This window comes from Larus michahellis, chromosome 5 (genome assembly GCF_964199755.1).
Source record: "Larus michahellis chromosome 5, bLarMic1.1, whole genome shotgun sequence".
Taxonomy (NCBI): domain Eukaryota; kingdom Metazoa; phylum Chordata; class Aves; order Charadriiformes; family Laridae; genus Larus; species Larus michahellis.
Window position 1 is genome coordinate 13,521,877 of NC_133900.1, and position 20,095 is coordinate 13,541,971.

Genomic DNA, 20,095 nt, shown 5'->3' on the forward strand with positions numbered 1-20,095 from the left:
CTACTACAATCAAATTTTTTTTTGGACGACAGTATTTCTCAAGACAAGAACAACATCACTAGAAGTTTTTATTTGGGTAATTTCTGTTCAATACATACTTGATTTGCAGTTGGTAAATAAAAGAAACACACACAGATGCTTCAACTAACATTTATTGAACAATATAAAACGTCATCTACCTAGGCCACATATACGGCTCTGCCCTCGTACATTTTATGGCTATTGTACTCCTTGCATTTCCATGACAATTGGCTATTAATATATGCTGATCAAAGATTATTTTATAAATTAGCAGCTAACGGGATAGCGCAAGAGAAACTTATCACCACCGTGGTCCTTTCTTGACCTAGCTCCTTTTCAATGTAATGCAAACCCAACTCAGGTTAGATCCAGTAACCTATACAAAACAAAACCCCATATATTTATATTACAGACAGAAATGCTCAAAAAAAGAGGCCAACTGTCTTAGTGGTTCACAGTGTTCTTTTATCTTGATAAGCTTTCTAAGCTTTTCTTCCTTTTAAGATAATGAAGACAGTGGTTGTGCCATTCTTTTTGCCATTCTCTGCAAACATAAAGCAATAATATCTTTTATGTCAAGTTGCAATTTTACTGTAGATATAAGCATTTCAGGAAGTGTAAAGTGAAAATAAGTGTCTAAAAATATATTGCAGTAGCTCAGCCACTAATTGTAACGACTAGCCACTAATTGGATACTAATTGTAATCCAATTTTAACAGTAAAAAACACATTGAATACGAAGAACAGTTCTAGATTATTTTTTTCCTACTTGTAGGGATTGCAGAAGCTAACTGGAGCTATTAAAAGTTTAATCATAATAGAAATTACAAAAGATCAACTTCTGGAGAGCTAGGACAAAAGTATTATTTCAAAACTGATTTCTGCACCAATTGTAACAATTTTATAAAGTTTCTAGTGTACTGAAATCCTTAAAAAATGATTCTTTTTTACTGTAGTTTCTTTTTTGCATTTTACTTTACTACAGACAACGTTAGATCAACTTGTTTCATTTATGGTTTTAGTCAACACGATCCATTTCTTCTTCTGCTTCTCAAACACATGATTAAATAAATATAAAATACATGCACTAGACATACTTGACATCTAAATAGAATCTGTGTTCACTGTAAAAAATATGATAAAACTGACTATTTCTAAAACTCACATTACAAATTTTTAAATTATCAACTTAATCAGAATCCTTAAGTAACTTACCTCCCCAAGATCATCGTCGTGTCCACTCCAATACAAGCGTGCCTGCCTCAAAGTAGTTACCCTGACTTTTGCGCTTCAGCATTTATACACTGTAAAATAGGATATGCTGTGCATTGGCTTCTATGAGATTGCACAGGATGCAGATTTTCTGAGGCTTTGGATTTTGAGGCTTGAATTCCACTACAAACCACAGAACACCTTTATACAATATTCACAATCATTGCGGGGGGGGTGGGTGCAGAGCAGAAATCAGATCAAGAGTTGCAAGATACTTTAAGCTTCTAGAGGGCCATGAACCAGAAAGCATCAATAATGCTCTTGATGTTGCCTGGCACACTCTATTTAGCTACAGTGCAACAGAGGATACAGCCTGAAAAGTAACTGGGTGTAAATCAAAACTAGAAACAGGAAACATCCTTGGCTGGGAGCCAAACCACAAAGCTCTATAAATAAATAAATATATAAATCCATCCTCCAAGACAGCCTTCTCTTCATTGCAAAGATACCGTTTGCTGAGACCATCTGCCTAGCAGCCTGACTACCCCTAACCAAATGAAACACTGCTTTTAGGGATTTGTGGACACTGTGAGTCTCAATCTCATACTAAAATTGCAGTATCTGCTACCTGCTCCTCTTAATACAAAAGGAACTACAGTTCCAGACAAACTGTAAACTACGAGAGCAACAAAAGAACCAAAGGAATTTTCAGACAAACCTACTGTATATGTAGACTGTAGACCCTAATAGCCACTCATTTGGCCTGACTACCTTGAATTATGTAGTTCACATTTGAGCTTTAAAGAAGAAACTAAACATAGCCTGTAAACCATGACATTACAGTCTGGAGGACAGCTGTGAAAGGATGAAAGAGGAAAAAAAACCTACCAAGGTTAAAAACGCGTGTCCTTTGATCGCTTGAGAATTACGAGTTTGTTGACTCAGCCTTTCTAAAAGTAGCACTCCTGATACACAGACTGCAGCTTCCACCGTATCACATCTCGCTCCACCTTTTAACAATTCATGAGAAGAATGCTCCTAATAGCAGCCCATTCACTGCTATCAACCAATCCATTTTATTCATTGGAGGAAATGAGAGAGTTAAACATACACCAGGCTTGAAATACCTACACATTTGTCCACTGCACCAGCAGGAACAGCAGATTCACCTTCTCTTCTATGCTCACCTGCTGTAACTCACACCAAGGAGAGAGAGTATTTTAAAAAGGTTGTCCTTCCCTATTACAGCCACACGTAATAGCTTTCTGTATCTTGCTTAGTTACAGGAAATACTTAAAATAACAACAAAAACAGTGCCTTCAAATTAAAAGATTAAATAATCTAATTACCGAGCTTTCTAAAACATAACATACTCCTAGTTACTATATGGAAAATAATGCAGAAGGAGAACATTTGTATGTATTTTCTCTTGCAAAGAGCATCAAAAGTCCTGAGAAGATAAAAGGTGGCACTTAGAAACCTAAGTCAGGAGCCAGGGAAAGCAACAACCACAGCCAAACACACCACAGGTAAACATCACCTCCCCTTCATTTTTAATAAATATACATAAATGTTTACACACACAAATACAAATAAATATATACGTCACAGGTAGTTTTCTACAACATTTATGAACAGAAATATAAATAATTATGTATTGACAATAAAACCCTACGTTTGACCCCCTACCATATTGTCATTGTACAAAGCATCAGAATGAAATGTCAAGATCTTTGCAAATGACACTCTTCCAACTGTAGCCAACCACGCAGCCTCACCGGTATTTTCTTTTCCACAAATTACCCTGCTGCTATTACAAGGATTTATATCATCATTGCTTTGTACAATATTTTCTGCTTTTTGTTTTTGTTAAAATACTTCTTTTATCTTACATTATGACTGTAAGGTTTTTGGAGGTAAAGAACATATTTTTCATTTGTATGTCCAGCATTCTCTGCAATGAAATACTGATGCTTCATTAGTGTAAATGGCATGCACACAAAAATATTGGAAATAAAGAATTAACAGCTGACTGCCACATCTTGTTTATTCAAAAATCTGTTAAATGGTTTGAAATACACTAACCTCTCTGGGAAGCCAAAAGCTTACTAGAATTTTGAAGAATACGTACAAAACCACAAGCACATATTGCCCTATTATCCATTATCAGTGATCAGACAGGATGGCATTCACGTCAGTTTAGCCAATATAAAGAAAAAAAGGTTTGTAAATTCAATACTTTACTTCCCATTCAAAGCAGCAACTAAGTACGATTCTTATGTCACACAGCTTCCGCATATGAATTTACTTTTTAAACTCCTCAGGAGCGCAACAACTTTTCCCCTCTCCATGCCCAATGCAGCATTTCACAAAATATTTTTTTTGACTAACAAAATTTTTATTTAAGAACATCCGTTTTAGCATTCTCCGTAAGGACTTCTCCTCTGGACCGCCTCCGCCACACGTGAAAGCACGGCACTCAGACCATCAAGGCCGAAGCAAATATTGGTGAACTAATTTCCACTCCCTTATCATCACTTCTGTTTACTTACTTCGGAACATTGCCTGTGGGCAGTGGAAGATGAAATCTGTATCACTTGGAAATTTCATCTAAAGTTGGGGGAAGTTTCCCAAAATTAACTGGAAATAACGTAGGCAAAACAAGAAGGCAGAAGTCGGTGTCCATATTATTTGCACGTGCCATGTATTCAGCAGACTGCTTCTATCCCTGCGAACATGACTTTTGTTTTGATTTACTTTTTTAATCTGATATGGTTCCTCAAAGTACATGTTTCCTTTCTTTTGGAGCAGTCTAACAGCATACCAATCCAGGTATTGATCTGGACTCGGTTCCTTTCCACTTCATCAACTGCAGTCACAAACGTGAGTGGAGATTTGATATACGGTCTTCTTACTATGCATAAACTACATTAAGGTTTAGAAAATGGTAGTCTTTTAAACAAACAAACAAAAAAAGGTTTGCAGTCAATTTAGCACACCATGTGCGCGTGTCTCACATGGAAGGGCTTGCTGCTATCCACAAGGCAGAGAAACGGTTTAAAGAGTTTGCGCACACTATAGTGGAACGGAAGAGCTGCTGTGACTTCCACCAGAAACCATGATGAATTTCTTCATTGTGCCTGCTGCCCTTTCTACAGCCAATCATTAAGGCATGTAATTTGAATTAAGTACAGGAATCGTTTCAATGACAATTCTAATCAGTTACACGCTTTAAGTTAAGCACATGCTGAATACCTTCCTGAACTGAAGCTCATGAGTTTCCTCGCAAACACTACCCTAATGGAGACGCCTTAATGTAATTTTTCCCCCTTCGAGTCAAGCGCTTGTTGACTTGAGAAACATTCAGCTTGGCGAGGTTTCAAATTGCTACACCACAGCAAACCACCACAATTACAGTGCATTGCTTCTTGGTCTTCTGTTGCAGCCAAAGGCAAAGCAAAAGCAACACGAAAGCTGAAACAAGCCTTATTTAGTATTTCTCATATGTCCCTTTACCAGGACTTCGAAAGATCTGCTGCGTTGTCAAAAAGAAGTCTTAGTTTAGATGACGGCAGTGCGACAGTACCTGCAACAGAACTGCTTTAAACATGTGGTGATTGCTGAGTGGAGATAAAAGACACACCTGACTGCGCCACTTCGTTCTCTCAAACTAACAACTGACTTCACCTGCTTCCAATTCTTCTGTCTCACGAATATTGCATGTCTTATGGGCCCTGTAATATGTTTTAGAGTAATGATTTTTTCAAATACTACTACGTGAAGTTTGATGTTGGCTTAAGAGCTCAGTAGTATTAAATTCTTCTCTTCCCTTTAGTTAAATATATATATATATATAAAAAAAAAGTGTCTAAGTAAGAAAAATTAAAACATTTGTATTTCATTAAAAAAGATTTCTCCATAAAACTGTTTTGAACAAAACAAAGCTAAAACAAAGACATATTTTTTCTGAAGTATGTAAAATCTTTGTCCGTTATAAAAAGATTAATACAGAAAACAAGTGAAAACAGTATCTGACATACACAGGAACTGCTGAGTTTTTCAGAATTAACGTCTTTGAGATAATTTTGCCCATAGGTTGTCTGAATTCTAGAAAAAGTTATATTATTTTACCATGCCTATTCCCTTTCAGCAGACTCTGGCTTCCCAGTCTCCATAAGGGACTTCTGTCTAGGCCCTCTTTTTTCCTTCTAATTTTCTTTTCACTGTAATTTTCATCCTCTTTCTGTTTTTGCAATCTTGCTATTTGTACTCACTATTCTTTCCTCCCCCATACGCTGGTTTAAATATTCCAGTCCCACTGAGATTTTTATTCCAACCTCCTCCCTCATCTTCTTTCATTTCTTAGACTTCTTTTTTTATCCATATTTTTTTCCTCTCTTAAAATAATGTTCAGGGAATTGAGAAACCAAAATGGCTCACATTACCACTGAGGCATCTCTAAATGGCAAATAAATAAGCCCTTTGAATAGTGACATTCATTCCAACGAGATGCCTAAATGTTGTAACAAACAGCAAGATGAAGACGCGCATGGTCTTCATGCTGCTGGGGAGCAGACTGCCCTTCTTCCTCACCGCAAGTCAGAGAGAAATACTGGAAGATGACCAAGATTTCCATTTCCAGTCTGTGAAACCCTTGGGAAGAAAAATTAATTTACGCCCTTGAAACTCATTTTGGGGGAGGAGGAGAAATCAAAACCTTTTTTTTTGTGACCACTTTTTATCAGAGGATTACCTAAAGGCCAAGCCAAGTTTGTTCCAGGCATCGTACAAGCACAGCCGCAGTCAGCCCCTAGGTTCGTTACCTCAAGAAAACGTATAGCTTCAAAGTAAAATGAACAGAATGATGAGACACAAACCATAAATTTCTTGATTATTTTTTTTAGTGAAGGGAAGGATATGGGACATGGAAATCAAGGGAGACCAGAGAGACAGGACAAGGGAGAAGCAGACAAGACAGCCAAGTATGAAATGACAGCGACCTTAAAGACCTACAAAGCGAAGGGAAACAAGAGTGCTGGTGCACATAGCCCAGTCAGCACAACACACGGCAATTCAAGGCAAAACGATAAAGAGATCATTTCATTTCAAACCTGAACATGCTCCTACTTTGCCCAGCATATCTGGCTGGCCTTCCCCTACAGACATATGATAGAAGTAAGCAAAACAATTCACAGGTCTCATTTTCCTCTGGCCTGGCCACCCTTCCACAGCAGGTGGTTCTGAGGGTCCTGGGTAAAATATTGTCTCATCTTGGGTCTAGTTTTTGCTTTTTCTTTCAAAGTAGGGATCTGCTTCTACAGCTCATCTTCTGACTGGACAATGAGAACTACTCTGCCTGGAAGAGACTTATCCATAACTGACAAGAACGAAAGCTAAACAATTATTCCCTTAATGCTCTTCCATCCCCTTTCTAGTCTTAATCATTGTGCAATTCTAATGCCAGTTATACGACACATGAGGCTGCGCAGTCTAGTTCCAGCATTCAAGTCTCAGCATTGGTCTGATTTTGCCAAACATCCATCCCCTCCTCAACCTACTATGATTGGCTCACAGCCATGGTTTGGAAGTATGTATGCAGCCTGTAAACAAGGTGAAACTGGTACTTACTGGTTCCTAGCCAGAAGGAAATAAATGCACATATCAACAAAGCTTGAAAAACAAACAAACAAACAAACAACAAACCAGCTCATGCACTAAGCATGATATTCTTATCGCAGGCCAAGTCCCCATATCCAGGTTTCCACACATAAACTGCATAGAAATTCTCTAATTAGGACTCAGCAGAGTGATGATAGTGGAATGACTGCACCAGGATTTGAAAGCTAGTAACACAATTAATTATGTCTTCTCCTAAAAATGAATTGTAGATCTCCTTCAACGAAGCTATCCACACAGGACGTAATGAACACTGATGTGATTTAAAAATACTTGAGGAATCATAAAAATTTTTTACCATTTTGCCCACCAACTTACTGTATTTGAACTGGAAATATTGATGGCTATTGCTTCTACAGTTTGGAAGTTTGTTAGTCATTTCATTTGCTACAGAGGAAAAGAAATGCCTCTCTGCAGTCTGCCAGAGCCACAAATTGCATATGTGTGAAGTGTTGCTTCAGGTTTGTTTGTGTCAGTGTATCTCTATCTTGACTCCACCACTCTTCTACAATTCCAAACTTTGCTTCTATTAGCAGATGCTGCTAAAAATTAGCAGAGGCGGAGTCATGGCTGAATGAAATATTTTAAAGTATTTTAACTCACAGCTGGTGACTTTTCCTAGGACTTCACGAGGGCTACAAATAAAAATACCTACCACAAGACTCTTAGAAAGTCTGAAATGCATAGAAATTCAAAACAATAACATAAAATGCACATTAGACTGACAATAAGTCTGCCTGCCATTAAAAGTAGGTCCCTGGTCTGCCCTAAGTGAAGAAGGCTCACTTGTAAAGGCAACATATTCAATTTTACTATAAAATTTCTGTAATGCTTTAACACACAAACTCCATTGGTTTTGCTATAAATACACAGAGGTCACACTTGGGGCTTCCTTCCATCTTGGAAACAGCTCTAGCGTGGGAGAGGTTGCTGCAGGCAGACCACTGATGGCAAGTTCACTGTTAGAAATGACAGTGAAGTGACAGAAATCCCTTTAAAAAAAATTACAGCCTTCTAGTTCTAAAGGCAGCATAAAAAGAAGGAATTATGGAAAATCATGCAGGATCATTTTGATGTACTTTCCATTCCCTACTTCTCTACATTTTCAGAGGAGCAAGAAAGGCCACTACAACTAACGTTTCAAATGTGACATTGATGTCCAGTTTTTAAAGACATGTGACTGAGCTGGCATAAGAATAAAATGGTGCTAATCTGTGGTCATCTAGTGACTTCAATAAGTATAACTCAACCTCCATATGTTATTAAATCACCCTGGCTTTGCTCACTCTCTCTTCGCTTTCTTAAATTCGTGTGGTCACTGCAATAGCTTCAAGATCATGAGCTTACTGCAAGGTTTACCTTCATTTAAAACATCCAAATGAATAGCATGGCTTACAACTCTTGGAATATTTATCGCTTAGAACTTGAGCCACATCTGCAGCACAGTATTTTTGCAACAGAACAATACTGTATCTGCTCAATGTGTGTGTGAGGGCAGCATTACACCCTAAGTCAACTAAGCCAACAAAACCCACCAGGTGGATACAGCTATGCCAACAGACGCTTTGCCCAGCCTGTATCACTCAGGGAGGTAGCATAATTACATTGTCAGAAAACTTGAGACAGATATTATTTAGAGTAGATAAAACTTGACTTAGATAGCCAATTTCAACACTGTTAACCTTTAAAAGAAATAACTATTTCAATGCTCAGAGTACTTAAGAAAGAAGAGAGGAAAGATCACAACCTGGAATTTTTCTAAAGCCCTTTTTTTGACAATAAGAGCAAGGGAGATGCCGCCCTTCCTCCCAGTACAAGTGAGTACCTCAAAAATCCAGTTCCAGAAGTCAGTTTAAACACAAAGGATTCCCAAAGGAGTACTCAAAGAAAGAGACCAGACTTTTTTTTTTTTTTTAAATTTGAGATCCCAGATTACATGCAGCGATATTCTGGACAGTACCTTGTATATGTAAGACACCTTAGCAACTGGCAGCTGCCACAGCAGCAGCAACAACTTCTATTTTCAGTATTACCTCAAATGCGAAGGCTTAAAATACCACACATGCAGCTGAAAACAAAGGAAACGTTAATACCTGGCACTCTCATAATGCTTTTTACCCATAAAATTCAGAGTATAGTAAGTTTTCTTTTTAGTCTGTGAGCTCTGAGAAAAATGAAGACCTAGAACAATTAATTCAGACCCTGGTTAAAGTACTTAATGGAAGAGCTAAAAACTGAGCCTGGGCTTTCTCTTTTCCAATCTTGTATCACTTTTCAGTGATAGAAAATCATGGAAATATCATAATGAATATTTTTGACTACAATACACACAGAAGCACCACTATTGCCAGGAAATATGCGTTCTGAAATGCCAGTTTACCTATGATCAGGAATACTTATCGAGTATAAATAGCCAAAAGTCTACAGTGTATAGAGGATATTCTTTATAATTAAACTATTTTTAACATCATACTTAACTCCATACTACTCATTAAACCTAGCAGATCATTTTAGACAATGCTCAGAAACGCGGAGATGTATCAAAGCTTACCTTCTCATGATTTTCTATCAGGATTTCAACGACAATATTCTGAAACTTCAGGTCCATGATGGCTGCTACAGTTTCTTCCTGTGGCCTCATTAAGGTTGGTCCAAATACTACCCCTAGATTTGCCACAGTCATTAGATTCCTCTTGGCATGCTTTGAAACACTTTTTGAAAAGAATTGAAGGAAAAAACAGGAAATAGATTATGAAAAATTTCCATTACTGTTGGAAACTGCAGTCTACAAATGAAAACATTACATTTCCTTAATCTATGTTTTAGAAGTTTGTTTTGTGCAAAGTTTCTTCAAATAAAGTCTTACTGAATTCTGGAAAACAGAAAAGCCATTCTTCCACTGGCAATTTAAAAACAAAAGCAGTCTCTTACTGAACTTAAATATATAAAATGCACTTAGCCTTGGACCAGGGCAAGTGTGAAACCACCTTAAATTTGCTAACAGATCTCCACTATTCACTTTGCCAGAATTTGCAAAAAGAAAGTATAATGTTCCCTTTCTCACTTCAATCAAACCCTCAACTTCTGGCAGGACTGCTAAAGTAAATACTTATATGGCTTCATTAATGGATTAGATTTCTGCCTTTCCCGCCAAAACATACACAGCATGAGTCAAACGTCTTTTCTGCTTTTGCACGTTTGGTTCTTGGTATTGTGTATGACAGCATCGAGACAGGCTTCAGCTCCAGCCACACTTAACTAAGGCCCTTCATAGTTAAACGAAGGTAAGGACAAGTGTTCTGACAAGGTAGGAAAGCAGGTCATAACACTTACTTCGCTAAATGTTTCACCAAAATTTCCAGCATCTCTTTGTTCTTTTCTGGGAGTTTATGGACCAAGAAGTGAACAGCACTAACTCGAGACTCAGGACTCCCACTTTCTATGGGACATAGAAACAAATAACGATCTCAAAAAATAAAAATGAAATAAAATTCACAGAAACACAAAGCTTCTCCCACCCCTGCACAGAAACATACTGCACACCCTTTGCTCCACCACTTATGTATCTCCAAACATAGCAATATTGAACATATGCGCTTTGTTTTCACAAGAAATCTTGTTCTAGAATTATCAACTTATTTGCTTATTTTGTGAATTCATCTTTCAACCCACCTGCAGAAGGATGCCTTTGTTCATCTATTTTTAAAACTTGACAGATGTAGTTATTGTTTTGCTGCATTGGACTCATCTGCTTACGAATATATTGCAAGGTGAGGAGCGACATTACTGGGTGCCACAGAGCAGAACTATACTACTTTACACTTTAGCATCATTAACTGATTGTCCTCATCATTAGAATTCAGTTTTGTTGGTACTATGCAGCTAATGATACTGCATTTATGCTGCCTCATATTGGAAACTGCATGAGACAACACGTGCAGAAGATTCATATCCTTAGAAAATCTAATGACCTCTGACGACAGAGAAGAATAATCATGCAAAAAACCTAGTGAGTGAGATTATTAATGATAAAGAGCCCTGAATAACAATGGCATCCCTCTCTAGTACAGTACTGAAATAAAGTAAAAATAAGCAAGGGGCCGTCTATTTTTTTGTGTTGAATTGAATCATTTTGGCCCATATAGGTTTCACTAGTACACAGATGAAAACAAGAATCTGTAAAAGATTAAAATAATTCCTCTTCCTATTTCTCGAACCTGTATCAAATCACAAAATTACAACGAGAGGAGTGGAAGTATTTCTGTTGTATATAATAATACTTAGTACAAGGTACATAAAGAGAAAAATCTAAAACCTACTCTGAATGCAAGACGTTTTGACACCAGGACCATCCATCAGGTCCCATTTTACTCTAAGGCAACCTTGATTGTCAAAAATATTTCATATAAAATACCACCATATTTCTACAGTGCACATTGCTCCAGATTTTCTTCTTTTTTTTTTTTTCTTTGCATACTGCTACAGACTTTAGGGTTGTTTTTTATTCTTTTGCAGTGAACACCCCTGCACAGATTGCAAGAAGAAAGGCTACCAAAATGCAAAACGTTTAGCTCCTAGTCAGCTAATAAAAATTCAGAAAGCCAGAAAAACATAAGCCTTCTTTACAGCAAGACTACTTTATATATATGTGAAATCACAAACTCTAATTAAAGAACGGCTAAGCAACTTAATCACAAGATACAATCAAGGCCTACATAGTTTCAGCCTACACTGATATGTATAAAGAAAAGAAAACTGAAAGGAAAACCTTTTAATTTTGGCTTTTTTCCCTGCCCCTAATAGTTTCAGAGAAAAGGATATTACTTACTATTCCCCGTGTTGTTGGTTTTTTATAGCCAACATAGGAAACAACACTGACTACCTATTTTTAACTGTACCGTAACTCAGATCTGCGATGTTGATTAGATTTCCCTCCCCACTACATAGAATCAACCCCTCTACAAAATTGTTTACTGCTTATGAACACTGTACTATTTAAAACACGTAACTTCATCTGAATTCCTTTACTGAAAGAGACTATAAAATAGAGAAAGGAAAATAAAGTGAGAAACTGCTGGCAAAACTTCATAGGTCAAGAAATTATTTTAACACTTTCCAATACGAATGGGCAGACTCACCATCTAGGTAAGTACGTTGAATTTTGTTTAAGCACTTCGCCTCTAAGATGTGATTTGGCAATGAATTTCATGGGATAATACTCATTTTGAATTTAGGACCACAACTGAACACAATCTGTAGTCCTGGAAAGTCATAACAGCAATCCGAAGAAGATAAAGCAATTGTCTCAAAGTTTATTTTAATTTTGCTTTCCACAGTTTGCCAGAAGTGCTACAGGCTGGAAAGAAAATCATCTAAATATCTGTTTGATACTTTGCCAAAAATTTTCTTACACAGTTTCCCTCCATCCTCTTCCAAAAAAATTCCGTGTACATTAGATACCATACAGCTGAACTACAAATGCTGTTGTGTCTTCTCCAAGTCTGTATTTGAACTGCCATAGTGTAATCTGGCCCACTCTTTCCTTTTTTCTACCAATATATGAGGAACATTCAAGCCAGCCTGGACACAGAGCTAACAAGGCACTGAAAACGAGGGTCAGGCAGCTGTGCTTTAAGGATTCAAATGAGACCGAATTAGTGTATTTTCTTTTACTAAGCTTCATACTCTGTATAAATGGAAGACAAAAATAATCACAGTCTAAGTAGATGTTTATCATTATATAATTAAGATACTAAGAATGAATGTTTACAATGTCTATCCAAAAGTTTCTCCATGAAAGTAAAAATTGCACTATGTTAAGTCTGTCACAAACTTGTCTGTCAATAGATATGTCATATGTGGCAAATACTAGAACTGAACACTAGTTAAAACCTACGTATTTTAAAAAAATATATTATTTCTTATTCCTGTATTTTTCCTGGATTGAAGAATTTTTCTGAAATTGCAATTGCAGCGTGCTCCTAAAGCCACAACAGTACTATAAGAAAAGATTTCTATTTGAACTACAGTCATATATTTACTGGCAGGAACGATGAATTCTCCATGCAACTCATATGTCATCAGTGGCTCTGGAAGGCTTCTGTAAAACAAGGATGACATAACAAATTTAGCTATACTCTGTTCTATCTGTACTTACACTAAGCATGAAACCTTTTCAACATTCAGTAGTATAATCCTCACACTGGAGGCAACCATTGTTACGGCAGCCCTTGAATTCAACGATTTCCAGCACAAATGGACAATTTGGTATTATCAGGAAAATAAAACTAAATACATTCATTCACCTTCCATGAGCTGAAGTGATGCCTCCAGTCTATCATAAGGCACCTTTCCAAATTACAACAGTGAGACTGTTTCTCAGATGAAGATGGTATACATATACCATGTAATTACTTCTTTAGGGTTTTTAAAATACAAAAAAAATCACAAGTCAGTGTCTTATTGGGAAGAAATAAAGGTCCTAAAACAGTAAGTTTGCTGAACAGTAGCCATCCACAAATCAAAATTCTAAAGCATTTCAAATGGAAAAATTGAAATTTAAAACCTTAGTCATCAATGAAAAATGCACTGAATAATGGAAAGCAGAGTTAAAACATCAAATTAAAACCTCCTTTTATTAAGCTGACTTTACTGATGCTTATGAAATATTGGAGTAAACACTCAGATGGGAAATACCATAGGTGGGAAATATTTTATCATGTGCACTTTTTTTTCCTTTTTTTTTTTTTTCATTCTTTCCTACACTCCATAAGAGAGACTTTTATCTTGATAGTCATTCTTCAGTATTCTTTGACAGTGGTTGCAGTAATACTTCATTTACTAAAAACAGCAGATTAGCAGATTAAAAAATGCTGTATTTGTGTTACACTATGAGAGATACACAAAAGTTCTATGTTCTTAGGCAATTTAATAAAATATGTTGATCAGGAATTGGCCAAGCCATTTGAACACAGAACACACCTAAAATTCTTACTTTTAACACTCAAAATGTTATTACTATTGCACGTAGAACATCACAGCCAAGGCCAGAAGAAAAAGAGGAAAATATTAAAAACTTCATAACCTTTTCCCTTTTCATTCTACCACATTAAAACACAAAAAGGCAAAAAACTCTTTTAACAATCTTAGCTGACTTTCAGTAATGACTCTCAGCAAGTTCACTAACAATTCCAGCTCTGAACCATCAGTGAAATGCTTATGTATCTAACACAAAAATGTTTTGGGACTTGTCTCATATAAGCATAAGTATTAGCGTTGTCAAATTATTTTGCTTCTACCAAGACAAGTAACAAACATGGTATTTGCACAAAATAGAACTCGTATTCCAAAATAGAGGAAAAGGAAGTAATGTAGCTTAACACACTGCATAGGAGAATCAGAATACAGAATGCCTAGTCTAAAAAATAAATAAATAAATGAAAAAGGCTTACCGCAGGTATTGCTTCATAGCACTAGTAATTGTCTTCACTTCCCAATCTACAGAGTTTTCCAGGTCAACTTCATTGCAGGTTTTTGCATCTAGAAAATAACCAGAAAGAGATGAGGGACATGAAAAAAGGGAATGCTAAATCAGTATGCCCTACACGAACAGCAGTTGAATTTCATCATTATGTATTTGCTCATATGAAAGTAGAAGCAATGTGTTCTTCTTACTATTAGTTAATACTAAGAAGATTCAATATCCAAACCTCTTTATAAATTCTATTTCCGTATTTTTTTAAAGTATTTACCGCTTTTTTTCTTTAATGAAGGATTAAAAAATCACTTTCATGTAAAAAGATCTCTATAGCAATTGATATTTTCACACCCTTTAATTAAACAGAAAGACGCACACAAACACAGAAAGATGTAAAAAAACAGTTTAGAAAAAAACACCCACTAAGCATAACTTATATTTCCCTCTTTTCTTTTGTTATTTAAAATGCAAGCACCCCTTTTTGAATTCTTCCCATAGATTTACTTGCAAACCGTTAATTTGGACTGCTGATGAAAATGGCCAAAGTGCAGTCCTTACTCTGTGAATACCTTTAAGAGTTGCTTCAAAAGTAGAAACAGGATTCTTCTCTACCAGTAAGTTTCCTCTACAAGACGGCCTGAATGCTTCCCTTACTTGATCAGTTTTAGCCAAAGGGAAAAAATACTCACTTGCTTGACCGTTTGTCAGGTTCACAGAACTCCACCCACCTTTTACCAGGTTAGTTGGTAGAGTCTTACAACACGACAGATCAAATTGAGCGGTCATATGTCTGAACGACCCATGAGGTGACAGATTTTTTGACAGAACGTAGAAAACAACACAGCACACTGGAACGTTTTGCAACCAAAAAACCCCTTTTGGCCTCAAAACCGGAAGCAATAGCTAATTGACACAAGAAGATCACATGTATATGGCCAAACTAGCCCAACGTATTTGGTAACTTCAAGTGCTTGAGCTTCTGTTATTATTACCGCTTCAGGTTTCCATCAGTCACCACACTAAACTACAGCAGTAGCTGACACAGATTACGTGTTGACCAGTTCATACAATTCAGAATTCATTTGTTACTTTGCTTGTCAGACAAATGACAGACACATTTAAAAAAAATCAAATTAGGATCCCTGATTAAAGGTGCAGTCCTTTTACTGGGACTAAATAATTCTGTTCTGAAGGCTGTGCCAAGCAATTATTTCTGTAACTGAATATTCTCCCTCATTACATCAATTATTTAAATCTCATTTTAAAATACAAGTCAGATAACATTTTCGACCAAATTGTTACTAGCCAACCACCACCCAAAATACTTGGGATTGTCTCAGGAAAAAGTTTCTTTTTTCCTCTTTTTAGCATGCTAACAGTTTCTGTGTTCAGATTCTCTTTTTTGAGAAGAAAACCTTTCTACTGAATTAATTAAATAAAGACTGCCATGGCATCAGAAACTAGCAAAATCTATGGGGATTTTGTTACTAAACCACTACATAATATCCAGTTTTTAAATAACTGCTTCATAATCATCAACCTCCTTTTTACAGTCAAAGGATGCACACTCAGTTATGTGAAATTTGTTGATGAACTTGGGGAGGAAAATAACAAGCATCTGAATTTCAAAGCAAGTCTCTTAAAATATAAAATAGAAGGTATTGATGAAATATGTCATTATCTCTTGGGAAAAATAAAAAATAAAACCCAACAAAATCTGGCCCTGCTGCCAACCCCAAACAATCCCTAATTTAGCTGTAGAAAACATCAGGACTTAAAGACGTTTTATTCACTTTTGGTTAGACATTTGCTCTACATCGCTCTGTGCCCCACCAGCCCATATACTTGACTGTTCCCACTCCATTTTTCCCTCTACTTCAAACATCCCAGGGCATTATATGAACTGGAACTTCAACCGGGATTTCAAAAATGACTCTACCAGTTTTCATGCTACTTGTTCACATAGCAGCCACTGTGCACTGAATGGCAACTTTACGCATACAAAAATAACCGTGCACATTTATGGAACAGCTTTTGACAGATCAGCTCTAAATTTTATGCAAATCTTTCTGACAATAACGGAGCTAGAGTTTATAAAAACAGTCCGGTTCACTAAGTTAGGTTAGGAGGAGACTTGCTCTGCTTTCATATGCAATATGCCCACTGTAGAAGTGTATGCACACTGTCATTTACTGTATATAAAATAATAAGGAATTCAGTGTAATTGTTTTGAAAGCTGCTGGTTTTGAGAAGGCAGAGGTACCTGCAAGTTTTCTTCTACAACATGTAATGTTTGGCATTTTTCACGCCAGGCAGTATCAGAAATCAAAACTGAACTCATCAGTAGAAGCTCCAAGTCCTTAGCAGTCACTTCACCATGAGCAAGGGTCTGTATGAAAGCTGACCTATATAGTAGTTTGCATGAAATCTGTGTAGGCAGCTTGTATGAAATGAGCCACATCAGATCTATTACGTAGATCATAGATAAAACAGGAATTGGTCCTTGACGCATTTCAAGAACTGAGCCTCCTGACAGCTGACAATGCGCTCTGAATTGCTTATCACAGATTCCCGTAACGTTGGAAATCCTAACTCTGTATCCCTGTTTACAATGAGATAGCAGATTAATTTAACATTTTCCCTTGAAATGTAACAAGTTTTTTCCTTACCAAATGCCTCACTTAAATTTAGACAAGATTAATGCTGCAAAATAGATCACCATAGCACAATGCTAGTTACAAGTAACTTCAAGGACTTTTCTTTTAAAGCAGAATTGTATATACAATTGTTAATTGCTGAGCCTCGTTTTACAGAAGATTTAATTTCACCAGATTTTTACATTGGAGATGAATATTTGTGCATTCACAGTATTAGAAAAGCATCTGTTGGTGTCTCATACTCTCTTGACTGTCCATGTACTCTCCCAAATTTTATAGAAAATATTCTGGAAAAGATACAAAACTACATGCCATTACGTCCCTGGTTACCATTTGGAAGACTTTTTTTTTGCACTTTGGGCCTTTCAGACTGTGAACCTCATGGTCAATGATAAGTGGCTTAAAATACTTTGAAATCTTATCAAACATTTTAAAATACAGAAAGTTAATATGAGGTTTCTATGATTCTGAAAAGATCTTTCATATAAAAGGGTATCTAAGAGTATACCCAGAGACAAAGGATTAAAGATTAATCAGTCATTTTAAATTCTCTGTACCACTGTATATCAAAAAGAAACCCTCTTTATTCTTCTCTGAGGACAGACAGATAAAGAGCACAGATAGGATCGCTTTCAACAAATCATCAGAAAAAGAGCACCTGCTTGCACCCTAACTTTTTTCTGTTCGGTATTTTGGCTTGTCTTGATACCCCTGTATTCTTCCTACTTCAAATAAATATACGAATCTTGGGAATGACAAAAAATGTTTCTAATTTAAAAAAAAAAATAACTAAAAGCAGATGCTGGAATCCCCAGTAAACTCTTCCAGCTGCTACCGAACCACTGGCAACTTGAGTCTATTTAATTTGGATACCACTAATGGCAAAGAGGAAAATTTGCCTGCCAGACCTGCACGCCCAAGCTAAGCCAGTAAGTCCAAAACTAAAAAACATCTTACAATATCAAATGCATTTAATCGAGACTCTCTGAGTGATAACATATCACTCTTCCTATGATCAACGGCTAAAGATGGTTATTGTTTATTGAGGCTTACTCCAACACAGATAAACAATCATGAGAATCTGTTACAGATCAGTCATTTTTATTAATCCCAGTTCGTATTTCCAAAAAGAGTCTTTTGCTACAATACTTTAAAGACACAGGCAGTTTTATGTGCACTAATGGAGGGAACTTCAGGGTGCTGTTAATATTGATTAAAGTAAGATATAATAAATTAATATTTAGCAAGGTCATTATGACAGATTGATATGACATGCAGGTCCTCAAGCCTGATGTCTTATCATTTCTGAAGAGACAGCCTGTTTAAAAAAAATAAAGGAAGGAAAAGAAAAAGTCTTACAGGTGGCACTGAACTGACAGCAGCATATAATATAAAAGCGCTTTGTCATTCACATAATGTCTGGGGTAATGAAATGAATTCACTTTCTGGCTTCCTCCAGTTTGCAGTGCCAAAGAACACTGTGTTATCAGCACAGATGGAGCATGCATGGTTCTGGAGAAGAGCCTGGTGCAAACTGCAAACAAGCTTCTTTGCATACCAATGAATCCCTGAGAATCAGACCTTTGCTGTCAAGTGACAGGTTTGGAAGCTTTATAAAAATGAACTAATCCCAGTGGTCTTGTCTGACTGCGTGTACTGTCAGTGCTCAGGACAAGAAATTGGGAAACACGACACATCTTGCAGTCATGGCTACTACTTTGGTGAGAGATATCAGGCAGATGAGAGATTTCGTTCAGGTGCCAATACTTCTTTTTTTTGTTCCCCAGGGACGGCAGAGTGGCAAGAGAACTACAGTCACTGGGACTAAAGATGCATCAAAATTTCCAGAATGAAAAGGGGGAGGGGGAAGTTTCTGAGAATAATTTTATGAATCAAAAAATCTTAAAAAGCTACACATGGCTAACTAGGTATAAGAGAGTCTAAGACATTACCCACATATAAGAGCCATACTACTAAGTTTATAAAAACAAATCCTTTCTCCGTCTGTCTCCCGCTTTGGCGCATAGTTATTATTAATACATATATCATATTCCTCCTCTTAAACCAAAGAGCTCTTTGCCAGTAGGCTTAAACGAAATGTTTTTTAACATTTAAGCCAGTAGGCTTAAATAAGACTAAATGTCTTATTTTGCACAGTGATTAACTAAAAGACATGCATGGGCGTGTACACCTGTACATCTTCGACGATGGAGAAGAAAGGTGGAAACTTCAAACAATGAAGCAATAAGTTTCAAACTTTCTTGAATTTGGTATTTTGAATTTTCTGATCAGATCCTTCAACTTAGGCTGCTTTAATCCCACTTACATCAACCTTGCACAAAGCCCATGGTTTGCTCCTACATGTCCCACAGCAGTAATCTTAGTTTATTCCTACCAACTGATCTTCATCTTGCTAAACCAGGGGAACTTAAAATGATACAGGGATTATTTACATGGAGTAAAGCAAACTGGATTTGGCCCATAAAAAGAACAACTACAGGCAGATACTTTTTGGCAGTAAAACAACATGAAATAAAACATTGAAAAAAATGATTGTAAAATAGAGGCATACCCATCAACAAACTCAGAAGTCTCTGGACCTTTGAACTCACCCCCACAACTCTGTACAGTCCTTGGTCATTTATACCTATTATGCAAAAGGAGACAAGAAAAAAGAAAGAAAGGCAGAAGATCAACCACAGTCAAATTGAGCATTAAAACTTTTCCCCAGGCAACAAATTCTCCTCAAAGACAGACAGACATAGTATTAACACAGCCATGTGAACAATATTATAAATAAAGTATTAATAAAGAATCCTTTTGTTTTTCTGTGGTTTTAAGATAAATTCATGTTATGTTTTGATAAAGCTTTCACGTAGTTCCACTTCAGAAATTGGGAGTAAAAGCAAACAGGGACAAACCTTTGTTTGAAAAAAATAAAAATCACTGGCTGTTTTCAGATTTTTTTAAATCAGCGTTCACATTCTAATAACACAAGAACTGAAGCAACAAGTGCTAAATTAAGATTTCTTTAATAAATGTAATTTTGCTT

At 36.5% G+C, this 20,095-nt stretch overlaps 1 protein-coding gene across 3 annotated transcripts in view; it reads right to left on the minus strand.

Annotated features, from left to right (window-relative positions):
- ARHGAP10 (Rho GTPase activating protein 10) overlaps nucleotides 1-20,095 on the minus strand; it is a 153,501-nt gene that overhangs the window by 46,136 nt on the left and 87,270 nt on the right. For all 3 annotated transcript variants that reach the window (XM_074588835.1, XM_074588836.1, XM_074588837.1), the window contains 5 exons: nucleotides 19,616-19,690; nucleotides 14,361-14,448; nucleotides 12,951-13,009; nucleotides 10,243-10,348; nucleotides 9,461-9,620 (listed from right to left, as the gene is read on the minus strand). In XM_074588835.1, the coding sequence (XP_074444936.1) occupies nucleotides 9,461-9,620; nucleotides 10,243-10,348; nucleotides 12,951-13,009; nucleotides 14,361-14,448; nucleotides 19,616-19,690 (488 nt within the window). The remainder of the gene's footprint in view (nucleotides 1-9,460; nucleotides 9,621-10,242; nucleotides 10,349-12,950; nucleotides 13,010-14,360; nucleotides 14,449-19,615; nucleotides 19,691-20,095) is intronic.